We start from the raw sequence: 27,800 nt of genomic DNA on the forward strand, positions 1-27,800 counted from the left end.
TGTGTTTTGATTCTGAATTGTCTCATTTCGTGCAGTTTCATGTTTGCTATTGCTATTCATTTCATGTTTGGAATAGGACACTAATTTGAACTATTTCTGCAGTATACAGTATAATAGGTGACATGCTAATTTTCTTATAAGAATGTTAAGACATTCAATAAAGAAAGAAAAAAAAAATGGATTTAATGTGCAAAATAGCAGTTTTTATTTCAAAGATTTCAACCTTACGCCAATTTGGACATGAGGATAACAATAACCAATGTAGCATTTTATGGTTGCATAATACTGTTTCACATACTATTTTCTAGAATGAAATGCAGTAGTATGCTATTTCGCACACAGCGAATGACTGTTCTCTCAAATGTCAGTAGAGGTCAGGCTTTTCACTCGGTAAGTTAAATCGTTTTAGGTTTTTAAATGAACCTTTTTGAATCGGTAAGTGCCTTAAAGTTACACATATAGTCATTATATGCATTAATTCATACAGTAATATTCTTAAAGGTAACAGTTACCTGTTTGCCTATATAGGAAGCCTATTGTTTTTTAACATACTTTACTCTTGATTGAACAGAGTAAAAAATAATCAAAAAGAAACTCGATTCTCGTTGTTCAATAAAATCACGCGTCGTTATATATACATATAACATGCTGTAAGGTGAGGATGACAGAGCAGCTCATGTGTTTGTGTTGCTCTTGTCTTGTGTAAACAGTGCGTGGATGGGTCAGCGAGGGGAGGGTTAAGAGGAAGTTGTGCTAAACAGGCTGTTGACTTCCTGTGCTGTTGTGGCTCAGAACAGCAGGCGTTTACACTTACTGTCCGTTACTCAGCCTCACATGCCGAGAGGGCATGTTCAGTTCCTTCCCGAAAACAGCAATGTGAGAGCTGACCTGTGAAGTGCTCCTTTCCTTCCATTAAATTAAAATTCACACTTCTTTTTTTTTTTATGGAACATTGCCGTATTTGTTAGGCTAGAAACCTACATGATTTTTTCCGTGATCCTGATTTTAAATGAATGTGCTATCGCAATCATATTAAATGTAAAAAAAATCCCCCTCCCTCTTGCAGCAACTTCTCTGTTGACGTGTTTGGTGGCGTGAGGGCGGGACAACCTGTCAATCACATTAGACTGACCAATAGAAAACCACAATGATCCAACAATCCAATCAATGGAGTGCTACAGTAATGACTATTTTTGTAGGCCAACCCGGAAGTTAGCATCACACTGGTTCCCTCAACAAAAACCCAATAGGATTTTTCTGCATGCTTTTGAATTATCACAAAAAATAAGCTCTGTGATCAAAAGTTTATGATAGTGAGAAACAACTTACTATAGCCAGAAATAAAAAGCTTAACCTTTTAGCTTACACCATGGTCGCTCGACTTTAAAGTCACCACCACCACCAAGCTTCAAACTCTTTCAGTCTTTATTAAAAAAAAAAATTTTCCCTGAAAGTGTGAGTTAGAATAGTTTGCAAGAGCGTGATTATAAACACAATGAGGCTGTGAAAGTGGACTATAGTGTAGATGACTTTACCTGTTCGTTGTGATGACGTTTGACATTCAACGTCTGAAGTTCCATTTAGCAACTTATTAGCAACCGCATTTTTCAAGACACGTGAAAGCTTTAAAAAAAAATCACGAGTGGACTATTACTGGTGTGTGTTATTTCATAGAATAAAACATGAAAATATCTTGAGCTTGTGTTCACCACAGACCTTATAATCACGTTTTTAACCAAATCCCATTAAAAAAAACCTAGTGACTTTAGGAAGAAGAAACCGGAAGTGATAAAATGCTAACTCGTTCTGTTACGAGAGGTTCTCTCGTATTGCGTAAGTTGCTTACGCTATGGGAAAGTTCTCTTTTCTCGAGATATGAAGCCAGAAAATTATCCTTAATTTTTGTATTTATTGTCAACGCAGGGCAGCAGCTAGCAGACCTAGAGCTGCAGCAGCCACCCACTGAGCCCCGCGTGATGTCACGCCCAATTGAGGGCGCGCGCGCCCTTGCACGTCAGAGCCCGCCAGAATGGGCGTGGCTTTAGTGTATAAAAGGACGGGCTCGGGTGCTACTTCCCTGATTTTCATTCTCTTCAGCGAAGCTCTACGCATCCTGAATCCTGAGAAGAAGCCGCCGCCGTGGAAACGACTAGCAAGCAGAGGAAAACGTCTGAAGAAGCCGGTCGTCTTCGCCGCCTTCAGCCATCCGTGCCTGCCACGCTATCCGGCGACAATATCCTTTCACTGCTGTGTGTGTTCGCCGCCGCGGCACACACTCCTTGTCTAAAAGAGCGCGAGCGTTTTTGTCAAAATGCCTCGCAGTTCCTGTGGCTTGTGCCGAGCCCCGCTCAGCGCTGGAGACCGCCATGTGATCTGCGCTCTCTGCCTGGGTCGAGATCACGCAGCTCTCGCTCTCTCTTCGGGAGGCTACGTCCACTGCGAAGAACTTTCAATGTCGACCCTGTGGTCTCGACTTGAAGTGTTTGACGCCGAAGCTGTCACTCCGCCCGTCACAGCTGGACCCCGCAGAAAGAAGCGCCGCTCCCAGAGACCACCGGAGTTTGTAGCGGCAGTCAAGAGCTCGCCGGAACCCTGCCCGCGAGCCTCTCTCTCTCCTTCTCCGCCCCCCCTCCCAGACGCGAAGCTGCCGGCTTCGGCCCTCACTGCCGCCGCCTCACGAAGCGGAAGGAGATGCCGCTGGTGACAGCTTGTAGAACGATGTCAGCTCTTGTCGGCCGCGCTTTCTCTGCCGCCGGGCAGGCTGCGTCCGCACTACACTCAATGGCAGTCCTGCAGATCCTCCAGGCCGATCTCCTCCACGAGATAGACGAAAAGGGCCTGGACCCGGCCGACATCACAGATTTAAGAAGCGCAACGGATCTCTCCCTCCGCGCTACTAAGTCTGCGGCCCAGGCGATTGGAAGGTGCATGTCGTCGCTCACCGTCACAGAGAGGCACCTCTGGTTGACGCTCGCCGACATGAGGGAATCTGAGCGTGCCACATTTCTCAATGCGCCACTCTCCCCCACCGGCCTCTTCGGCCCAGCGGTAAACGGGATCGTTGACCGCTTCTCGGAGGTGCAAAAGACCACGCAGGCAATGAACCTTTTTCTGCCTCGACGCTCTAGCTCTGCTGCAGGCCGCTCTTGAGATCAGCCTCCTGCGCGAAGCTCTAACCAGCGTCCAGCACAGCCTCCGTCTTCGCAGCGACGACAGGCCGGCCGCCCTAGATCACGCTCAGCCAGCCGTCACAGACCGCCTCCCCCCGCGGGGACCCTGGCCCAAGATCGCGCTGAAGCCCGAGCACGCAAAGTCCTCCTAGCTGCTGCAGGGAGGAAGAGGCGGTTAAGTCCTGCTGCGGCCGGAACACCGTCAAAACACCCCGCTTTGTCAGTCCCCTTAAGCAAGGCTACTGCAGAAGTGTATTTGGCCACAAACGAGCCGGTAAAATTACCCGCTCGCCTGCACACAAATGCCGTTTCCCAGTTTTCCCACGAAATGTTCCCCGTCCAAGAAAACCGGGACATCGTGTGTAAAACAACCAGCCTTCGCTGTCAGCGAGCCGCCGTATCCAAGCACCGAGAACGCGCGCACCGCGCTCATACCTCTGAGTCAGGTTATCGAGCCCACGAAGTGCGGCAATCGAAACCCGGAGGTCATTCTGCCCTTAGCTGTACATGCAGAAGCATGGGAAGCTATTCCAGGTGTGTCAGAATGGGTGCTGAGCACAGTAAAACAGGGCTATTCGCTGCAGTTCGCTCGCCGTCCCCCGCGCTTTCAAGCATGGACCGAGACGACAGTGAATTCGGAAGTACCACATCTACTTCGTGCAGAAATACTGAAGCTACTGTGCAAAGGGGCCATAGAACCGGTACCTCCTTCTCTGAGCGAGGCAGGCTTTTACAGCCGTTACTTCCTCGTACCCCAGAAGGACGGAGCTCTAAGACCTATCTTAGACCTGAGATATTTGAACAAAGCTCTTATGAAAAGACCGTTCAAAATGCTCACAACCAGACAGATACTCGCGCAAATTCGCCCGAGGGACTGGACAGAGTGCATGGACGCGGCTCTCGCTCCCCTGAGAAATCAGGGTTTGCGAATTCTGAACTATCTGGACGATTGGCTGATTTTGGCACAGTCAGAGATGGAACTTATATCTCACAGGACAGTGCTTCTCAGCCATCTGGAAAGCCTGGGCCTCACGGTCAACTGGACCAAGAGGTCATTACTGCCCAGTCAGTCAGTTTCTTTTCTGGGAATAGAACTGGACTCTGTGGCGATGACGGCCCGTTTGCCAACACAGCACGCGCGCCGTGTTCAACGCCTGGCCGCGTCTTTCCAGAAGGGCAGCACCGCTCCCCTGAAGAAATTTCAGAGAATGCTGGGCTGCATGGCGTCAGCGGCAGCAGCGCTTCAGCTGGGCTTATTGCATATGCGCCCGCTGCAACGCTGGTTGAATGCTCGAGAGCGCGTTTCAGCACTAGAGCCCTGGTTAGCGGTCGACTGGTACCAACGAGGAGTGGTGATGGGAGCTGTCTCGTACCGAAAGGTCATCTCGACGGACGCCTCCAACTTAGGTTGGGGCGCTCTCTTCGAGGGCAGACCGGTCTTTGGCCTGTGGTCAGACCGAGAGAAACGCCTTCATATAAACTGTCTGGAGATGATAGCGGTCGAGAACGCGCTGAAGCGCTTCCTCCCGTACATACGGGGCCACCACGTTCTAGTCCGATCGGACAACATGTCTGTGGTGTCCTACGTGAACCGCCAGGGCGGTGTCAGATCCAGGACTCTCTGTGATCTAACAAAACGCCTCCTCGTGTGGGCTCAGCACTCGCTATGCTCCCTGAGAGCCGCGCATGTCCAGGGACAACATTCCCCCGGGAGAATGGTCCCTGCATCCTCAGACAGTCCAGCTACTATGGCGCCTATTCGGCAGGGCGGAGGTCGACCTTTTCGCGTCAAAAGACAACGCTCACTGCCCAAAGTTCTTTTCAAAGAACGAGGACGCGCTGGCCCAAACCTGGCCCAGCCTCCCACAGTATGCTTTCCCTCCGATCTCGCTGTTACCACAGGTAATCAAGAGAATCAGGGAACCGCGCCACTTGGTGCTCCTCATAGCCCCGCGATGGGAGAATCAGACTTGGTTCCCAGAGCTGATGCGGCTGTCACAGGTAGCCCCATGGCCGATCCCGGCGAGAAGAGATCTGCTCTCTCAGTCCGGCGGCTCAGTCTGGCATCCCCACCCAGAGCGCTGGTCTCTGCATGTGTGGATAATCAACGAATACCCGCGGTATATATAATACCCGTGACGTCACGCGGGGCTCAGTGGGTGGCTGCTGCAGTTTCCGCGCGGCAGCCAATGAGCGCGCTAGACAGCCGCTCTAGGTCTGCTAGCTGCTGCACTGCGTTGACAATAAATACAAAAATTAAGGATAATTTTCTGGCTTCATATCTCGAGAAAAGAGAACTTTCCCGTAGCGTAAGCAACTTACGCAATACTCGTTCCCTCTTCTAGAGAGAACCGAGGTTACATTAGGTAACCGAGTACGTTTCCGGCTGTTGGCCTACAAAATATCATCCCTTTAGGGATGAAGTCTGCGTGAAGTTGTTTCACTCAGATAGGCTACATGTCACAATAGGGAAAAAAGACTATATCGCAACCTCTGTAATGCATTTGCTACTTATATATATATATATTTTTTTTTTTTTGTTAAAAAAAAACAAAACTTTACAAGTTAAAAATCCTTGTTCTTTAGGCTCAAAACTTTTACAAAAATTATTGTGGCTTTAGGAGGGTATATATAGGCCTAGGCTACTATGATACAAACTAAATAAATAATTACCATATAAATATTAAGATGGCACCGCAGCATACTTTAAATAATATCATGGTTTATGTCAACAACGTATAAACATTATACCATGACAGACAGAGAGGCAGATAGATAGATAGATAGATAGATAGATAGATTTTTTTTGTTAATGAAACATCCCAATTAACCCTTTATTCTATTTTATTTTATAATTGCTTACCATGGTGACAAAAACACTGATATGAATCTGAAAGTGTGTGTGTTTATTTCTTGTATATTTTAGTCAGTCCAGTTCCTCATTCAAATATCAAATCACTAGGTTATTTGAGGATTGCATGGTTTTAATGGACAAATCACCATACCACATTCAACCACATCACGAGATTTGCCTCTGGCACAAATAAATGATTCATAATGAAAATGAAATACAAAAACATGTATATAACACTAACAGTATATACTGACAGCAGGAAGCAGTAACATCCTTTTCACGTTTGCTTTCTCATACCAAACTTTTATCAAAATAGTTTCAGATTCTCTCAGAGGAAAACTGCACATTGGTTAATTTTTTTTTTTGGTTAAACATAATTCTGTTTTAAGTGTATCACTCTTTTGACAATAATTAATCTTTTATTCTTACTTTAAATAATTATGTTATATCCATAATACTCCTACATCCCCCAACCCATTTTAAATACAGAGTTTTCAGGACTGACATTTTTATCCAAACTATGGCAGATGTGCCTCTGAGCCCATGCCCGTGACTATGCTCCCTAGTTTCTCTTTTTCTCGCTCATTCTCTGTTCAAACCGCCATGACCTAGAGAAACACCACAGCGGTATTCTGGTTACACTCTGGGTTAACATGCACACATGGCTCTCAGTGTATACAACACACACACACAAACACTGCCAGGTTCCCATGCTCACTGCCTGACTGACATTTAGCTTTCCTCTCGTCTTCTTGTCACACCGTTTGTGCTACAGTATCATGAGAAATCCCATGGAGGCTGATGTGCTAGTCTGCGTGGTTTAGGTTTAGTGGTCTAACCCTGATGATCCCTGCAGTGAGAAGTCTCACAATAAATCTTTGCATTGGTCAGTGTGGATACTCAATGTGGCCACATGATCACCTTTACTTTGTACTTTAGTATCTTGTGTTTTAGTTATACAATAGTGTTTGTAATGCATTTTGAAATCACACAAACACACATATATATACACATTATAAAGGAATCTAATCACATAAATGAACTGCTAGGTTATTGTGAACTGCTAGGTTAATATTTCAGATGAAAAATTAACACGACAGCGATCCTTTACATCCTGCTGAAACTGCCTCTGAGAACTCGGCATGGAGCAAAACCACATCACCACCACCCCCCATCTCTGATACCGAGAGCTGGGCAGTTGCTACAGGTCTTAGCAAAACAGGAAATTTCATGTTTCCTTTGCTACTTTTAGCACTTGTTCTTAACTCGCAACTTCTGCGAACCTACACACATGCACACACAAATCTGACTGGGATTGTTATAAAATAAAAAGCACATTTGAAGACCTCTCTTGTAGTAGGTGATCCCCAAAACAAATGCAAGCCAATCAAAAAATTACAAGAGCCAAATTGCAAGTAAACTTCAAGCAGGCTGTTGGCTATATGCTGTAAGCATAATGTAAGAAAGTGAAAAAATATTATTTTGTTATCATTATAGGCCACTTGTGGTTTTATCATGTTGACACATGATGTTATCATAGCTAATATCATGTGCATAATGTTTAATCAATTTAGTTATTTAAGAAGAATATTTTTAATATAGTCAAAATCTAAATAATGAGAGCAAAACTTTCAAATAGCTTTATATAACTAATAGAACCTAGCTGATACAAGCTGTGACTTGAAATATGACCATAACTTGTGTTAAATTTATATTAGTAGTCGTGCATGGTCCTTTTAGAGGCATATTTTATGAAAGGTTTATGTATTTAACACAAGGACATAATAACATATTCAATATTCAAGGTAACCATATGTAAACATTTGATAATTTTCCACTGAAACCCTATATTGATCAATCACTAACAATGTCTGTGGTGTTTCAGCCCTGATTTCAAATGTATCCCTCGCAAGTCAATATTTGATTGGGGAACTTGTTTTATTAAATAATTTATTCAATATAAAAAGCACTAGGTCAAGGTCATGGGTTCAATTGCCAAGGAACACATATACCAATAAAATGTCTAATGTACTGCAAGCTGTTTTCAATCAATCTTTTGCCAAATGAATAAATGCAAATAAAAAGCATAATGACTGAAAGTTTAATTGTCACTTGTTTTCACATTTACAAACCATACAGCAGCCAGACATTTCATGCATTTTAATGGCGATAAAATGAAATACATTCACATGCTTACAGACCAATATGGCCTAAATCTTTTACATTAATATCACAGTTCTCTTTTGTTATGTCCCGTTGTCTGAAAGTAGCAACCTTTAACAGCGTATTTGCATGTTAGCCCCTTATTTTAGAGACATTCATTAGTTTTACAATAGCATGTTTCTCAATAGGGAGTTGGCCTCCAGCATCTCTTTTTAATAGCGCGAGGCAACATTCTTGGCCTAAAGGTGAGCATGTAAATGATAGAAATACCCATGATGGAAACACTGACTGTTACAAAGAGAAGGATGTACCACACAACAGACTCCTCATTACTGGTACCACCACAGTGGACGGCGTCCAAAAGGACGATATTGTGACGTCTGTGGTTTAAGTCCAAACAAGTAATCTCAGAGTGATCTACAAAATTGACGTCTTTATTCTCCCCGAAGGTCCTGTACCAGTCTAAATGGCAACAGTTGAATGCATTTCCATTCATATAAACAGTGTGCAGTCTTTGAGCTAACATGCTAGCATGTTGGGACTGGATGGTTGTCAACATGTTATCCCTCAAGTCCAGAAGTTTCAGGTTTAATGCCATTAGAGATTCGGGAAGTTCTAGTAGTGAGTTTCTACAGATGTTTAATGACTTCAAATGGCTGTACGTAGAAAAGTCGAAGTTTTGAAGACCGGTATTACCAAGGCCCAAATGCTGTAAAGTATTTGCGAGACCTTCCAGAGATTTCTGTTTAAGGTGTAGGTCTGGATTGTTGGAAAGTTCAAGATGAGTTAGCGGCGTGCCCTTGAACGCTGAAGACGGTATGTTTCGAATGCTACAGCCGGAAAGATAAAGCTGTTTTAGGGAAACCATGTTGGACCACACAACACATCCTGAGGAACTTTTGTAGTTTGGCAAGTAACACACATCCACTGCGTTGTGACTGAGATCTAGTCTGCTAAGATTTGGTAGACTAGCAAATATCATAGGTTGAAGGTTCTGAAGGTCATTTGTACTCAGATTCAAATGTGTGAGATTATTTAGCTCACTAATGGAGCGTTGGCTTGCTTTTAGCTCGGTTAACCTGTTTCGGCTCACGTCCAGTTCGTAGAGGGTGTCTGGCAAATCTTCAGTCGTCAAACTAAAGGACTGTAAACAGTTACTTCTCAGCCTCAGCCAGTACAGATGCGGCATCTGTTGAATGAATCCTTGGGGGAAATAGTTCACCTTGTTTTCACTCAGGTCCAGGAGCTCCACTGAAGAAAGATCACCGTGAAGGTTCTCATTCCAGAGCTCCACCGTGATGTTGCTCACATTTTGCCCCAAGTTGTAGTACTCAACCTTAGTCGTCCAGTTTGAAGATGTGTTATTTGCAAAGTGTTGGTAAAAACCAACTCGATTATTGGACAACAACAAAGTTCTTATTCGGTTGAGTGTTGGAAGGAATGGAAAGAACAGCAAATGGTTGTCGGACAGATCCAACGTGTCCAGCTGAAAGGTCTCATTCAGATCCTGATTGGTTATGAACCATTCAATGGAATTGTGGCTGGCGTTAAGGACCAGCAGTTGGGTCATCTCAAAGTTGACCAAACAAGGCAAGAAGTTGAAGGCCAGGTTCAACCTCTGGAGTTTTTTCATGTGATCAAATGCTCCACTGATCTCAAACAACAAATTTCTCTCGACGTTCAGCTCCTTAAGCTTATGAAGACTTCTGAACGTTGACTCATCCAGCCTCAGCATGGCATTCCGGGACAAGTATAGAGACTCAAGCGAGGACAGATTATGTACAAGCACAGACACCATGTCCTCCGTGAGACCATTACCCGAAATATCAAGCGTCTTTAGTTTGGATAGAGAGCTCAAGGACTTGGCCACCTGCTTGTGTCCATTATGAAGCTCATTGTCCGCTAAATTTAGGTTTTCTAACAGAGGCGATTTAGAGAAAACGTTCTCTTCCACTGTCATTAGTCGATTGTTGGCACAGCTCAGCATCCGTAGTAAAGGATACCTAGAGAGACAACCATCTTGAAGGTTTAACATAAGGTTGTTGTCTAAGAAGATCTCCTCAATTTGATCTGGTAAATGATCTGGTATGGTAGAGAGCTGACAGCTGTTGCACAGAGCCGTGCTTTGGATCTGGAGATGTGGAGAGGGACAGAAAAGAGAAGGAAAGACTGATTTAGATTCTTAAAAAATGGAAAAAAAATTAAATAGTAACAAGATGATGTGACTCAATATTTCCACAACAGTTCATTGGGCCCATTTGAATCTTTTCACTTGCTAAGCAAATGGAGAACATTAAAAATAGATGAACAAGAAAATTTAGCCCACTTGTGGTTTGCTGATTAGACTTCATAGCCTATACATGGTAAACATGTTTAGTTAAGTAACCTAAAAATGTCCTTCATGTGGTAACATCTAAATTCAAGTCAAAAATAATATTTAAAATGTCTAAATCCTCCTGAATACATCAGGTTAAAAATCATTTCTAAAGTTCAGGGTGAGTAAAAATAGCTTGTTAAAGCGATAGTTCACCCAAAAATTAAAATTTTGTCATCATTTACTCACCCTCAAGTTGTTCCAAACCTGTATGAGTTTATTTCTTCTGCTGATCACAAAATAAGATATTTTGAAGAATGTTGATAACCAGACAGTTGACAGTAGCCATTGACATCCATAGTATTTTTTTCCCTACTATGAAAGTCAATGGCTACCGTCAACTGTTTAATTAAAACATTCTTCAAAATATATATTTTTTGTGTTTAGCAGAAGAAAGAAACTCATACAGGTTTGGAACAAATTGAGGGTGAGTAAATGATGACAGAATTAAACAAATTTGAGTGAACTATCCCTTAAGGTAACAACTGTAACATCATACTTTAAGATTAAGCATTTTGAATATATTACATAGTAGTATCTAAACCGAAAATATGTTTAAGCAATATGGCCATTTCCATTCCAGGAAATCATCATGTGTATCAGAGTTGATCTAGAAGTATTTGTACAGTCTTCCTTTTTCTCACATACCAGTCTGCAGGGGAAGGTCTGCGGATGTCCTGAGGCTGAAAGTAGGCCCAGCAGTAGTGGCACCACGGCGTGACAGACCACAATGGACAAGCAATCGAACACCGGCATCTTAACATGATCACTGTGATGAAGGTCAAATAGACTATTAAAGCATCACGACTACAAGAGTAGATTCCACAAGAGACCACAACTGTAAATATTTATTTATCTAAATGATTGTATGTATATATATATATATATATATATATATATATATATATATATATATATATATGTATGTATATGTATATGTATATATATATATATATGTATATGTATATATATATATATATATATATATATATATATATATGAAGACTTCAGATGCAAAAGCCTCTAAGTGCCATCTGAAATTTTCTTCTGATCGTTTTATCAAGCTTGTATATTTAGGTTCAGTAATTTCGCTTTAATGACAATTAATAGGTAATTTTCATTGCCATTAAAGTGAAATAACTGAACATAAACATACAAGCTTGATAAAAATTATCATTCTAGAAGAAAATATCAGATGGCATTTGGAGGCTTTTGCATCTGAACTCTTCATATTATATATATATATATATATATATATATATATATATACACATACATACATACACACACACACACACAGATATATATATATATATGGCTAAAAGTGATCTTCACTCTTTATTCAAATACTATAAAAAAAATTAAAGATTTTGTAAGCATAAATTGTGTCATTTTTTATTTGTGATAACGCAATGAAACATGGCAAATTGTGCGGGCATACATTTTGGGCAGGCTGTCCTACAAAGAAATTTTGAACACATGCAAAAACAAGAAAGAACCAAAGAAATATGAATAACTGATTATGTTATGTATGATTTTTTTCTGTGAGCTTTTTGTTTCCCCTATGCTTTAGTCAAATAAACCCTGTAGCAGATTTTTTTTGCCAAATAGTGTTGTGTTTTGTTCTTCCTCAAATCTAAAAAAAATTAAATAATAATAATAATACTTATTATTATTAATATTTATATATTTTTATATTATATATATATCAGAAGTATATATACACAAGTGACCAAAAAGTGGTGTCCGGACGGGATATTTGTTTTCAATGACCCTACATGTTTGATTAAACCATCCATATTTCTTTCTTTCTTTCTTTCTTTCTTATCTATCTATTATATACAGCTCTGGAAAAAATGAAGAGACCACTGCAAAATGATCAGTTTTTCTGGTTTTACTATTTATAGATATGTGTTTGGGTAAAATTTACATTTTAGTTTTATTCTATAAACTACTGACAACATTTCTCCCAAATTCCAAATAAAAATATTGCTTCAGCAAGGCTGGAATCAGGCAGATTTGTCTTTGTGAAGGACGCATGAATCAAGCCGCGTACAAGGTTGTCCTGGAAGAACACTTGATTTCCTCTGCTCTGACAATGTTCCCCAACTCTGAGGATTGGTTTTTCCAGCAGGACAATGCTCCATGTCACACAGCCTGCTCAATCAAGGTGTGGATGGAGGACCACCAGATCAAAACCCTGTCATGGCCAGCCCAATCTCCAGACCTGAACCCCATTGAAAACCTCTGGAATGTGATCAAGAGGAAGATGGATGGTCACAAGCCATCATACATAGCCGAGCTGCTTGAATTTTTGCAGCAGGAGTGGCATAAAGTCACCTAACATCAATGTGAAAGACTGGTGGAGAGCATGCAAAGACGCATGAAAGCTGTGGTTGAAAATTAGGGTTATTCCACCAAATATTGATTTCTGAACTCTTCCTAAGTTAAAACATTAGTATTGTGTTATTTAAAAATTAATATGAACTTATTTTCTTTCCATTATTCGAGGTCTGACAACACTATCTTTTTTGTCATTAAGACCAGTTGTCGTTTTCTGCAAAGAAATGCTCTAAATGACCATTTTTTTATTTGGAATTCGGGAGAAATGTTGTCAGTAGTTTATAGAATAAAACAAAAATGTTAATTTTACCCAAACACATATCTATAAATAGTAAAACCAGAGAAACGGATAATTTTGCAGTGGTCTCTTTATATTTTCCAGAGCTGTATTATAGCCTATATGCATTTCATGTTTTTGAAAGAAGTCTCTTATGCTCACCAAGGCTGAATTTATTTGATAAAAATACAGTAAAACAGTAATATTGTGAATTATTACATTAAAAAAAAATCTAATTTCTAATTTAATATATTTTAAAAAGCAATTTATTCCTGTAATGCCAAAGCTGAATTTTCAGCATCATTACTCCAGTTTGAAATTAAACATTTCCAATGCTATTGAATTTAATTTAAAAACACTAAAATTGTTTCTATTAGACACTCTCCTTTCAAATTATATTTCAAATTTTTTTTTTTAAAATTACACCTTTGGCACCTTGTGGTCCATGTGTGGCATGGGCAATTCGTGGCTAAAATTTAATTCCAAATGTGTTATAGATTATAAAATAGATCGGTTAGGCTGCGGACACAGGATCAAAGCCATCAATTGATTTAAAGTGGCCCTAAAAATACTTGGACACTTGTGTCACACTTAATGCATGAATGGTACTGCATTAGATATCAAAATATCAAACCAACCGGCATTTATTTACAAAGAGAGATTCGCTTCAAGATAATATTTAAGAAATATACACTTTTTTTTTTTTTTTTTTTTGACCTTACTGGAACATCACCACAGTAGATAATGTTATTTTGAACTGTCCTTACTTTACAGTTGTGTTTGTGAATGTGATAATTGACTTTATAAATACTCTAAAATGACCTTGGAATCATTTGGTTAAAAGGGCAGAAGTCTAAAAGGTCATCATTTGAGGTATCTAAAAAGTCATTTGTTTGTATGCCAGTTGGTTTGATATTTTATTATCTAAAATCTTAACCTTTAATGATCAATGAGCTGCGCTTTTGGAGCCCCTGTATGCATTAAAGTTAAGACACAATATCTTCCAAACAGTTCGACTAGGTTCGATCACAACAAAACATGTAAATTTTTCGCGCTTGGCTTGAGTAAGATACGAGAGGTCACGCAGGCGACTATACTTGTAATGAGTGTATAGCCTACTGAAAGTCATATTGAAACAAATCGTTAAACAAATTACTATTAAACATTAAGCCCGTCTGTTTTATATTGACACACACTCCCAGGTGAGTATAATGTGCACACTTACCCCAGCGGCCAGGATCGCGCCCTCCGCTTCTGTGTGAAGTTCACAGAACACCATTACATCGGTTTGCGGGGAGGTTCTGTTGGCTTGGTCTCTTCGGAGATGCAAAGTGCTTGACATCTGCATCTCTGCAGTGTCTTTAGTAATTGCGGAAGCAAGCAAGCAACGGAAACGCAGTCACATGAAGCCAGCCAAGATCATAATTTCACACAGACACACACACACACACACACACACACACACACACACACACACACACTGACGGTCAGAAATATGCACGTTATGTAAAAATCGACCACATCCCACAACAGTAAAAGTATTTCAGTTTCAGTAGAAAGGAGCAGAAGGGGGATCATGAAATAGGCTATATTTAACGGTTCTTACATAAAAAAATAACATGCATGAGGACAAAATATTGAAGTGATAATCATGGCGCGTGAGATGCAAATGCACGTTAAACTATAAGATGCACAAACATTTCACCTTATTTCAGTAGACCACAAAACCTACCAAGTGAACACACCCAAAGCACCCACTACTGGTTTCACTCATCAGATACTACTCAAGAGGAAACCACCAAGAGCTCACACCCTTCCTGCTACAAAGATGCAGGGCAGGCCCATCACTTCTCCGCGTTGAAACTGTCGCAGGCATGCTGTTTGTCACAAGTTGTGCTATTGTGAAAAACGTGTGAAAATGTTGACACGTGGTTCGTAGCACATTGCTTCATTTCCAAATACATCTGCTGATAGCCATCTACCTAAAAGCGTTCTAGTGTTAACACATGTAGACAATGATTTTCATACCTGACCACATCCCATTTTAAACTCCCAGTAGTAAAGGTGTAGCCTACGTATCATCTTATTGCACATTCAGTGACTGTAAACAATATAGTGGTTCAGGCTTCTAAGTGCAGACAGTTATTTAAAAAACAAAAACAAAAAACTTCAAATGTTCAATCTATGTAAAGTCGATCGATTGATCAGTTTTGTACTGTAAACAATTGGTGACTGCGTACGTACGAAAATCGTCCGTAGTTTCATGTCAACTATAAGACATCTCAGGTGCTCAAAAATAGCGAGAGGTTTTACATTTTCTATAGAAAATATGAGTGAGTGAGTGAGTGAGTGAGTGAGTGAGCTTGCTCGTGCAGAACTCGCTCTCCACGATGCTAGCGTGTTGTGTGGTTCCCAGACCATCAGCGGTTTTTAGTGCATTGCAGTTACTAGCGTGTCGAGTCTTTTTTTAGTGGAGTGCTATATTCCGTTGCTAACATGTATAATACATAAATGCAACATTCAACAGCTCCAGGAACGTCGGCGCAGCCGCCATTTTGGAACGGTCAGCGTGTTGTCGCTCACTCACACTAATCAATTAATACCACAAGGCCACAACAGTTCAGCTCTACCTCTCCGAGTCTGCACGTCTAAGGGGGTGCAGCAGGGAGTTGTGGATACTAGGGTTAGTTGTGAAACCGCCGAGATTCAAATTCCAGAAGAAATGGGACAGGTAAGAACATTGGTTTGTTTTAATATGGGCCATTCTACAGAATTGGTTCAAACTGCTGCCCCACAACCAAAAAACACCTTTAAAAAGCATTTAAGTATTACAATTTTAGATGTTTACAAAGATCCTTCTTTTATCTATTGAATCCCACAATATATATATTTTTTAAATATCAGTAAGCTTAATATCTGGAACTTTAAGGAATGATTGATTTTGAGAAAAGTAGCGATTATTTTTGAGAAATAGCGATTCATATTAAGAAAGTATCAATTCATTTTAGAAAAAGCTCTGTTCTTTTTGAAAAAGTATCTATTCATTTTAAGAAAAGTATCGATTCATTTTAAGAAAAGTAGCGATCCTTTTTGAAAAAATATCGATTCATTTTAACAAAAGAAGCGATTCATTTTAAGAAAAGTATCGATTCTTTTTGAAAAAGTATCGATTCATTTTAACAAAAGAAGCGATTCATTTTAAGAAAAGTATCGATTCATTTTAGGAAAAGTAGCGCTTCTTTTTAAGAAAGTAGCTATTTTTTTTTTTTTTTTAAGAAAGTAGTGAAATGAATCGTTTTCATTTTAAGAAAAGTATCGATTCATTTTAAGAAAAGAAGCTATTCATTTTGGAAAAGTATCGATTCTTTTTAAGAAAAGTATAGATTCTTTTTAAGAAAAGGATCGATTCTTTAAAAAAAAAGGATAAATTCTTTTTAAGAAAATTATTTGTTCTTTTTAAGAAAAGTAGCGATTCTTTTTGAAAAAGTATCGATTCATTTTAAGAAAAGAAGCGATTCATTTTTTTTTTGCAATTTGGAAGCAAATTTTAAGAAAAGGATCGATTCTGCACAATTGCGTCAAACTATGTATCTATGGTTGCAAAGGTATTCTTAGTAATTGTTGGTGTTGCTATGCAGTTACTATTTTGTCAAATTGCTTTTAGTGCAATGCTTTGCAGTTGCTAAGCTACTTTTAGTGTGTTGCTATGCTGTTACTAGGGTGTTGAGCCGTTTAGTGCAGTGCTATGCAGCTGCTAAAATGTGTTCTTGTTTTTTAGTGCGTTGCTATGCAGTTGCTAAGGTAATCTGAGTAATTTTTAGTGGGTTTCCAAGCAGTTGCTAGGGCATTGAATGTCACTATGCAGATGCTAAGGTGCTCTTAGTAGTTTTAGTGTGTTGAAATGCATGTGTCAAATGCAGTGCTATGCAGTTGTTAAGCAAATTGTTCATATTAATCGTGGTATTTTGGCGGTTTCTAATTGTTGAGGGGGCAGGGTGGCCAGGTCTGCACTACAAAACTAGCCCAACAGCCCAGCGATTGCCAACAAAAATAGCCCAAACCCAGCCCAATGCGAATATGGGGGGACCGCAGACTTGGCAACCCTTATTATTGGGAGATACGATCGGGTCTGTGGCTAGACCATTGGAGAAAGTGTAACGGCCAACTTGGATCACGTGTGCTTTGATAACCAATCACATTACTGCGTTCACGTCACTGAATTTCATTCAGAGTTGTGCGACAGTTTGCAGATACCATAGGGCCAGGCTGTGTCCGAAAGGGCCCCTATACCCTTAAATAGGGCTCTATTTAACCATAGTAGATGTAATCAAGTGCACCAATTCAATCACACAATGCACCTCAAAAACGAGTGTACAACCAATGTACACTCAACATCTAGAGAATACCTATAATGCATTGCGAGAGTCGCGTCAAATGGATTCCCGCGTCTCACGAGAAGATGGCGCCCGCAGTTGAATCATGTCATACAGGTATAAATTCCGTTTCAATTGATTATTAAATTGGTTTATACATAGTTTCCATGACAGAGTTCAAGATACATTTTCCATTACTACTGGAGCAGCCAGTTTGTTAAGTTTCCAATGATTATTAAACAGCAGGCACAAACTATTTAAAGCTGGAGCACTTCAGGTCCGAATTCACTCACTCGTTTTTATTCACTCCTTCAGGTGGACTATATAAGTGGAGTTATGTAGGGAATAGTGAATGAGGGTATAGGGGGTGATTTCGAACACAGCCACAGAAATGAATGAGAAGTGCCGTAAACTGAATGACAATCCTACCTGTCTCGCAATTGTCTGTGACTTCTTTTATAAAAAAGGACATTTTTTTCAGTGTAAACTAAAAGAGCTGTTTAAGAGCAAATATGTTGAAGATTAGCCGATAGGCTGTCAATTCATTAAATGTTAAGCCGTTTTCCCACAAAAGCAGTTTATTCAGCGTAGTGAAGCCTCTACTCCATGGACATCGATAAAAAAAAAGTAAAAAAAAAGGCCTCTGGTCTCCTTCCCTGCTTACCTTGCTAACATTTTTGCTAACCTTGTAGGCTTGTTTTCAAGTGGCTTTGATTTAAAATAAGAAAAATCTCTCTCTCTCTCTCTCTTTAGCTGTTAACTGAGGCCATCTTGTGGTTGAGAGCCACTATTCTATGATATTTTGGTCCCTTGATATGGCTTGGGATTAAATTTTTTTATTTAAATTTTTAAATGTTATTGTCCACCTGCTACAATAATAATTATGACAGCTTAGAAGATTATTAGCACACCTGCACTATTTGAGGTAACATTCATGTTCATAGTGCAAACAGTGGATGATGTGTACAAACCAAAGTTTCAGACTACACAAAATCCTGACCTTAATTCTGAGCAATAATTATAGTTAGTAGTTAACTCCACTTACAAACCACTGATACAATTAAACAAAGAATGAAATGGTCCTTTCCTTCCATTTTAGACCGATTGCACTATATGTTTGACCTTGTCTAGGAACTCATGATGACGGATGCCACCTCGTGGTGAAAAGAGAACAACTATGGGCTCTTCATCGATTGCTAGATACAAACATGAATATACCACCAGATCAATCATGTAACAACAAAACAGTCTGAGATATGTTCACAGTCTGGCACAATTTAGAGTTTATTTGCAGTCTCCATAACCTTGGTTATAGCAAAGATGGACCTCAATAAATAAATACTATACACTTATACATCACAGTTAAGATGTACAGTAACAAACGGAATAACGACATACTACCTTTGCCTGTCCTTAAAAATAATAATAATAAAAAACAGAGGAAGAGACTGGTATACTGCATGCAGATAACTGCTCTGGAAAAAAACAGAACGGTAAGATATTGGTACATTGTTTTGGCATGTTTACTTCATGTTATTTACCTACACGTAAATTTGCTTTTTTAAGTGAAAGCTTGAGCCGTCCTTGTACTCATACAGTAGCTTCTCATTCCATGCGTGTGTAAACTGTTTGTAATGAATTATAAAACTTTGTCACTTGTCTCTTCTATTTTGGCTTAATTATTTAACCTATTTCATAAAATAGAACAGCTGCTCCCTGTGCAATTTCATAAATTAGATTAAAACCAGGTTTTAAAAAAATGTCCCAGGTCTTAAAAAAGGATTAAAAACAAATAGATGTTCAACTGAAATCCGCAGATGTGTGTTGGACATCCTCACCATCAACAAGCCCCGCCACCAACCACAAATTTTCCTCTTTTTTTTTAGTGACAAGCAGCAGTTCCCATGGTGCTCTCCGGTGGTAATAGTGGCACTGAGATCCTACTTATCCATCCAGGGGTCTTCCCAGATACACCATAGTCACTTCAGTGTTCCCATAGACGGCAGAAACAGCTGGAAAGAGGCATGTTTTGGGCAGCCCCCGGAAAGCCACTCCAAGGAACTCAAACCCTCGCTCAAAGGCTAGTGTCTTATCATCCATGTCTAGGATTACACGTATTCTCTCCCCAATCTGGAAAATAAATACAAACATATTATAGAAAATGGACAATTCTTATTTCTAGGAATATTGCAGTATTTATTATAAATAATTTATCAGTGCACATCATTTTATTTTTTAAAATGAATGTGCCGTCATCATCTTTAGTCAATATAACTTCCCCTCCCTCTCGCAGCGACATCTCTTATTTGATGATGTTTACTGCCGTGAGGGCGGGACAACCTTTCACTCACATGAGATCGACCAATAGCAAACCACAATGATCCAAAGACTCAATCAATTCCCCATGGACAAAATTAAGTCCTGCACTTCTTGTTCAGAAGCCTTTACACTCAGATATACGGAAGACTCACAACTTCCGTTTCATACTGACTTTAAGGAAAGGTTCACGCAAAAATTACAAACTGACTAGTGATGCATGATATATCGGCCACCATATCGGTATCGGCTGATATATGTTAATTTTTAAGTTATCGTTATTGGCTTGATACATTTTTTTAACCGATGTATTAAAGACGATAAATAATGGATTATTTCCTTCAGATGCACACTGTTCGCCATGATGGTTTTGAGTTGGGGATTGAAATTTGGATTTATATTTATCTCCAAATATATTGGTTATCTGCTTCCAAATATAAAGAATTATCAGTTATCGGTATTGGCCAAAATTTTCATATCGCTGCATCCCTAAAACTGACATTAGTTACTCTCCCTCCTGTTGTTCCAAACCTGCATGCTGTTATGTTTGCCATCAAAAACACAAAAGAAGATATTTTGAAGAATCTTCACACTGTTCCCCCCCCTAGAGATTTTAAGTGAATAATGACTTAAGTTACAACCTGTTCCTCACATAAAGTTAAAAAGCAACTTCGGAAGTCATATTCCAACTGCTTTTATGGTGTTACTTTTTTGTTGTTTTTGGAGCTTGACACTGACAGCTGTGGTCACTATTGTATGGACTGCACAAAGATTCTTCAAAATTCCTTCTTTTCATAGGAAAGATAACAGCAAAAATAACAGGTTTAGAAGCTGAGAGTGAGAAAACAATGGCGAAATAATAATAATAATAATTTTTTAGGTACATTATTTCTCTAAATGAACAGTTCCCCCCAAAATGGAAATTCTGTCATAATTTATTCAACTTCATGTCATTCCACTCATTTAGCGTTCTTTCTTCAGGTAAAACACAAAATAAGATACATGAAGCTGTCGTCCATATTGTGAAAGCCAATGACCTTCAATAAACCAAAAACGACAAAAGGTAGAGTAAAACTAATTCATACATATGTACTCTGAAGTGCAGTTTTTCTTTTTGCAATTTTCAGTGTACACACTACTTATACTATATACTATTTGTACTGCAAAATCGCATAGAATAGTGTATGTGAATTGGGATGCATCTACATCAAACATGGCAACACAAACCTAAAACACCTCTTGTGTGTTTCACAGTAGAAAGAGAGTCATTAAGGTGTTAAACGACATGAAGGTGAGTAAATGACAGAATTTCCATTTTTAGGTGAACTATCCCTTTCAGTTTGGAAAAGCGTGATTTTTATCTATAGTACATTCTCAAGCTCCACTACCTGGTATTTTGGAGCGTTGTTGCACTGGGGGAAGTTGCCGTTGACCTCTCCATTGTGAAGCAGGTTATTGTCTACTAGATTCCAACCCCAGCTCTGGTCATCGCTGCCTAGAAGTGCCACATAGCCCTGGCACTGCATGGGAGCCCTCTTGGTCGCGATGCCGATCACCGCCACCGTGCCAAGAGGACCCTCCCACCAGATCTCCCAGGCATGCCGGCCCTCCAAAAAGCCGATCTTCCCACGGGCGCCGTCAGTGCTTTGGGCGATGGGGTTACGGTGCAGAGTAAACCCGTTTTTCTTTATATATACATTCCTGGAGCAGTCATGGGAACTCAACGCATGCTGGAAGGACTTCAGCTGAGGATAAAAGAAAGAAAGTTACTCCAAACTTTTGCCCAATAAAATTCTCTCTAAAATGAGATGGTAATAATGGTAATTCTCTCTCTATATAATTTCTATTATTTATGATAGTATGATATGTTTAAAAAAGTATGGTATGGTTTATTTAGTGGTTTTATGCCACATCAGTATTTATTCTCATTGCAAGAACAGGGTAAAATAAGTTACAAATAGGTAAATAGATTAATAAACATATATGGCAATACCATGTCCAAAACACAATGCTGGTACCATGCTTTTTGGTGGTGAGAAGTCTTAGCTTTGATACGACCCGTCAATACAGGATTTTAGTAATTTATATTATGTAAATACCATTTTTCTGCCCATCATTTGCATGCAACCTATTGATGTGACTGTATTTGGGGCCAATATTTACAAATGACGTCATACATTAGCACCGTTCTGACGGTCACCTTACAAACATAACTGTATTCAAAACATACGAAATGAAAAATGAAAGTTCCTGGGTATTATTTGAAAAATAAAAGCAAATAATACCATATTATCATGCATTAAGCAAATTCTAGTTTATTTAATAAAATAAAATAGAACATTTTAGAAAATGCATGCATGATGCATGATCATACGTATTACAGTGTCGATTATATAAATGCATGTTAACATGAATTACTTTGAACAATCTTACTTTTCCTTTATATGAAGTCAGGTTGCAGAGGACATCAGAGCGCAGCGCTTCTTCACTGAGCAAGCGGGCGCACAGACTTCGCCACACCTCGCTGTTTTCATCCGCCAGACTGTTGTACCAGTGCCAGCAAACGAGCGAGCAGTTCATGAGATCCGGCAGCTCCAGATAGGAGAACATATGCTCGAGAACTCGGCTGGGTAACCGGCCCGCGATGCTCGATCCTCCGCTTAATAATGCGGCAGAACCGGCTCCCGACGAGGAGGAGCAGCAGCCCGCGGCGGCAGAGCCCAGCCCCGCAGACTGCGCCCCTCCACCGGCCCCTGCGCCAGACATGTCAAACTCCTCCGTTGAAAGCAACCGTTATTACAACCGCTAAGCTGGATTCAACAGCGGGTCAGAACCCCACCGCGGTCCCGTGAAGCACGTTTGCCTGACACATCTCCCGGTGTTATTGCTGTTGCGGCCAAATGGATCAAAATCTAAGCTATGTGACTATTGTAAAGGTCCTGGACGGCGTGCGGTCAAAAACTCTGAGCTCAATAATCAGGATGGATTGTTCGAAAGTATATCGTTTGATTAAGTTACTTTATATATTAACAATAATTGTCCAAGTATCATACATAACACGTTGTAATGCTACTCTTTCTGTTTCTGTTTCACATTAGTAATGCTCGATTCATGAATGAATCATTCTTGTGAGTAAGATCTTTTCAGTGAATTGATTGAACTGGTCCACGAAACCATCCTTTTTGATGAGCCGAGAACAGATGAGTGAACCGAGTCTTTTGACTAAGGGAGCGAAAGGTATAAAATGCTCTAAGATAGATGTTTATGTTTTATGATGTTAAGGGGATTGTTTTACTATTAAATTATATTCAAATTATTTTTAGGTCCTAAATAAAAGTTGAATTGTTTGAAACCGGTCTTTGGACTGAACTGTTCGAAAGAACCGATTCGCGGAAGTGAATCTACCTTATCCATTTAATGTTATACACTTCTTTAAGGACCTTGCAATTGACTAGATTACGTATAGAGGGGAGGGGGAAGTGGAATGTTACGGGGAAGACCACTAGAGGGCGCCGTTTAGTTTACAATTCTTTATAGGCTCAAATAAATATAACCTAAAATGTACACTTTTGACACATACATTTAAATATTTATTAAATATTCATTAAAATAAAGTGCATTATTTATAGGCTAGCTATCGCTGAATATTTAAAATCATAAATTAATAAAAGAGAGTTTAAAGGGATAGGTCACCCAACAATTCTGTTGAACTTATGTGTTCACTTATGTGTAGAAAAAGAAGAAAAATATCCCATCACTTAGCTCACATTCATGGTTTATGTAATACATGCCTTCAGTCTGTTTCTCAGAAAAAACAGCAACTGGAATTTGCAATTATTTTACTTCCTAAATGGCCGGTTATTAATTATTAACTATTATTAAACCTCCAGGGTTATTTAGTAGCTTGAGCTAGACAAAGACTAATGATGTAATTTATTCTTAACACTCAAAGACAGATTAGATTTCCTCAAATTTTCTGATGTTGTAGGAATATTATGTTTTTTTCCACCTTGGTTATGCAACTGTCAGTCTGTTTTCTGCATGATTCATTGCTTGCTGCTTGAATGCTGTCTGGTCTGATGGATCATTGGCTTTAACGGAGCAGGGACAGGTAGTGAATGCTTATATTTTCCCCCAAGGAAGCGATTATGTCAGTTATGGCTCACCATTGCTTTGCCACGTACTCTTAATTAGCCAACATCTACTATATTGGGTTTAATGGGTTTATTTCTGCATAAAATATTATTTATTGTAAACTTGTAAAGTCCATGTTTCCATGTTCCGTGAAACTAGCTGTCAGACCGGATTGACTGGCTGGCTGGAAATGATGTATGGTGCTTTCTGTAAACCACGGCCACTATATCTGCTGGGGGAATGAGAGTATAAGTGTTATTGTATTGACTATAAATAAGGGTATAGGCTATATATGATTCTGAGTTGCTGGCAGGGAAATCACTTAAAGCGACAATACCCAATATTTGTGAACAACGTTGCAGGAATGTTTTGGAAAGGTAGACACTGAGGGGGATATGTAAGGGTTATTTTTATTAACTAAAACTAAAACCATTAAAAAATGTATTACTTGAAATAAAATCAGCATTAACTGAAAATAATTACACTAAAATAACACTGATATGCACTTAATATTTAGATCAGTGGATAATCAACGTTTTGGCAATGCTAAATAAATGCTTAAACTTAGCTCTGTGTCCAATGTATTCTAATATTTGGTTACATACTTGAACGTAACACAAAAAAGCAGCCACTAGATGGATCAAATCCCTTTACAAATCAGCCTTCCCTTTGCACAGTCAATTTATATTCCTGAGCGCTGATGTTAAGTTCCCTAGTTATTTTTGATGCACTGAAATATAAATAATAGGCAGGAAATTCAGGAAAATTAATCTTAAGGATTTTTTAATATGTATTTTGAAAGAAAAGAAGCCGTGTATGTCTATACATCATCCAGAGTGCAAGTACACCTGTTGTTAGTGGGTGGAGACTGAGGCCCCGCCTCTCAAATCACCAGGGCCAATCATGAGTTAGATGGCCGTTAGAGGGCGGGGCGAAGCAAGCGGAATGTGATGCTCGCATAGACAGCATTATTTCGGTTTAAGGGACTGAGATTGTAGTGCAAACCGGGAATTTAACGGCATTTCGGATATATTTGGGCTTCCAGTATACATGTATCTGTGTGCAACGATCGAGATATGCTCCTTCAGTAAGTATGCATTTTCTAATTTCATATTTGATATAACGGAATTGCGTGACTGGTGGGATTTTGATTTAAATATGCTACTACGTTAATAAAATGATGAAGAACTACCGCTATAGGTTAAATACGTATTTTAAATAGTATTTGAGGTGTGCAATATCGCATTAACAGCAACACAGAAAAGTTACTAAAACTTTATGACCTCGTTTAGTTGTGTAAACTTTTCCCCCCTAACATGTAAGTTAGTAGGCTACCTTTTTGAGGAATGTTGTCTTTGGTTGTTTGGGAATGGACTTCACGTGTCCTTTGACATTGAACGCAATCTTTGTTAGAATTTACGCGTTTACTGTGATTGTTTAATTCTTTAATCGCGTCATTCTATCAGTTTATTTTAGTAAAAAATAGGTTATGCTATTTTAATTCGTCAAATAGTGCACTTAAGGATTTTTGTGTAATGTGTGGAATTGTTATACTGTGTGTGATGGTTATATCTGTTTTAGTGTTTGGAGAAAATGTTTTGGACTTGCTAACACAACATGGTTTCTAGCACTCATATTTCTCAAATAAATAAATAGTTTCTGAATTGAAATTCTTAAATACTGACATGTTTGGTAATGACATGAAGTAACATTCCACTTATTTAAACTGTAATTCTGCTCTTCTTGTCTCATCTCATTTCCATCATGACCCAATGGAAACCTTTTGTGTGTGTGTGGATAAATTCAGTTGTTCTCTAAAACAATTGTTGTGACTGTGGGACAGTGATTCTTTCTTAAAACAATTGCAAACTGTTCACATAAATACAAAAAGAAGTAGCCTATAAATATGTTCTTAGGAAAAACTGAAAAGTAGAATTTCCATGTTTTATGTTATCATTTTAATTTAAGTAAAAACTTTTAAAAAAAGTTAAGTAAAAAAAATAAAAATAAAAGTCTGGCTAAATGTTGTAGTAACTATATTCCTGTGAAGTTCTAATTTTAATTTTAATTTTTCTAAATCTATTTTATATTGGACTTTCTTACAAAATAACTTGATAGATATTTGGGATTCTAACTTACTCTTACTAACCTTGTTTTATCTTTCTTGTCTTCTGAATAACAGCAAGGGACGGTTTAATTTACAATCCACAGTGTGAGTTCTTTCAAAAATGACAGAAATCCTAAACAAAGACAAAGTGAGATGTTACTTCATCTTTAGTCTGTGAGGTTAGTGGTTTAGCTTTCCTCAAACTCAAAGCATTTTATCTTGAGCAAAGGAAAGGCATTGGGATTGTTTTTACCTGCATTTTTAAATTCTAAAATTCTATTAAGAGCACTTGATATAAAGAATGCAAGTCTTATATGTAAAAAAAAAAAAAAAAAACCTTGATGGAGACATATTTAGACTCAGACTTAACCTAAGCTTTTCCTAAGCCTCAGGTCACAGTCAAAATATGCCTTTGAAATTCCTGGTTTGCTTGTAACTAATATCCTCATCTCAGAGTATACCCGACCATATCACCTTTAGTCTGTTTGAAGGTTTCTTTATTTGAGATGTAAATCACTTTTGAGACTCAGTGAAGTCTAAACCAATTTGGTGTGTAAGACATCCCATTAGAGCACAGCTTAAATTTCTCCCGTGTGTGTGCTGTAAAGTCCTGCAAATAGAAGTGTTCTTGTCTTCAAACATTCGTGGTTTAACCATACGTTGTCTCTGTTGTGCACACAGGACCAACAGTCAGTGAGGAAACTCTTGGAATCTGAGAGTCTCCTGGGAACGTTGCACTGGGATCCTTTCAAACTGGCTGCAGCTGGGATGTTTGCTGCTGGGATGCTGCAGCAAAGCAGCGGAGGACTGAACAAGCGATCGCTGGGAATGGCTCGGCTTCCCAACTCCCACTTTTTCCCCCTCTCCTCGGGTTCGGGGTCGTGGGGTTTGGGCCGATCTGCGAAGAGCGGCTCTCTGAGCTCCGTCAGCTCGGGATCGGACAGCATGGACATGGCGGGTGCCGATCCCGACTACATCATGCAGCTGGTCAACGAAGTGCGGAGGTTTGCGGATGTGCTGCTCCACCTCAAGGAAGCTTTTAACACCAAAGGTAAGCGTGAGATCGCACAGTGTTCATAAAAAGAGCTTGTTGTTGCTCTCAGAGTTTCAACCTGTTGTGGGGTCAACTTTAGCCTTGGTTTCAGGGCCACTAACCTCGCTTTATCTTTTTTGGATAGCGGCAAGGGAATGTTTATTTGCCACAAATGTGAGTTCGTTCAACAATGCCAGCAATCTTAAACAAAGATAGTCGGAATTGATTTTGTCTTTATTTAGAAAGATTAGTAGTTTATTTGCATTTTGTTTAAAGCAAATAGACATTTGAGCCATTTTAATCCATTATGTTATATCATTTAAATGTAAAAATATACATTTACAATTTATAAAAATAAATGCATATATAGAACAGTTATTATATATTACATATATACATGTATAACCCCACCCCCAAAATCATGCCATTGATTGAGGCAATATTGTGTGTTTGTATGTGTATGTATATCTATGTATGTATATATATATATGTATGTGTGTATATATATGTATATGTATGTATATATATATATATATATATTATAATAGCCTTGATTGTGTGATTATTTATTGAAATAATAACCTTTCCTCTATACTCTGTAATCTTAAGTGAAGTGTTTTAAAACAGCAAGAAATGTTTTATAATAGAGGAGTGAA

General features: G+C 39.2%; 3 protein-coding genes across 5 annotated transcripts in view; 1 reads left to right on the plus strand and 2 right to left on the minus strand.

The window, feature by feature from the left end:
• Window positions 1-8,105: 8,105 nt before the first annotated feature.
• On the minus strand, window positions 8,106-14,595 carry nrros (negative regulator of reactive oxygen species). Its single transcript, XM_082184943.1, has 3 exons — window positions 14,407-14,595; window positions 11,210-11,330; window positions 8,106-10,318 (listed from the first exon to the last, which is right to left on the minus strand). The coding sequence occupies exons 2-3, from the start codon at window positions 11,315-11,317 to the stop codon at window positions 8,369-8,371; spliced, it is 2,058 nt and encodes a 685-aa protein (XP_082041069.1). The 5' UTR covers window positions 11,318-11,330; window positions 14,407-14,595; the 3' UTR covers window positions 8,106-8,368.
• Window positions 14,596-18,813: 4,218 nt separating this feature from the next.
• Window positions 18,814-23,201, minus strand: fbxo45 (F-box protein 45). The gene is made up of 3 exons (XM_082184472.1): window positions 22,304-23,201; window positions 21,259-21,615; window positions 18,814-19,684 (listed from the first exon to the last, which is right to left on the minus strand). Exons 1-3 carry the CDS (start codon window positions 22,634-22,636, stop codon window positions 19,499-19,501), a joined length of 876 nt encoding a protein of 291 aa, XP_082040598.1. The 5' UTR covers window positions 22,637-23,201; the 3' UTR covers window positions 18,814-19,498.
• Window positions 23,202-24,955: 1,754 nt separating this feature from the next.
• arhgap29a (Rho GTPase activating protein 29a) overlaps window positions 24,956-27,800 on the plus strand; it is a 42,021-nt gene continuing 39,176 nt past the window's right edge. For 2 of the 3 annotated variants that reach the window (XM_082184432.1, XM_082184434.1), the window contains exons 1-2: window positions 24,956-25,091; window positions 26,793-27,162. In XM_082184432.1, coding sequence (XP_082040558.1) covers window positions 26,880-27,162 — 283 coding nt within the window. In that variant the 5' untranslated portion in view covers window positions 24,956-25,091; window positions 26,793-26,879. Of the gene's footprint in view, window positions 25,092-26,176; window positions 26,291-26,792; window positions 27,163-27,800 lie in introns of those variants that run through there. The other variant, XM_082184433.1, reaches the window with a different exon arrangement.

The sequence above is a fragment of the Leuciscus leuciscus genome (assembly GCF_965113295.1).
Source record: "Leuciscus leuciscus genome assembly, chromosome: 11".
Classification (NCBI taxonomy): domain Eukaryota; kingdom Metazoa; phylum Chordata; class Actinopteri; order Cypriniformes; family Leuciscidae; genus Leuciscus; species Leuciscus leuciscus.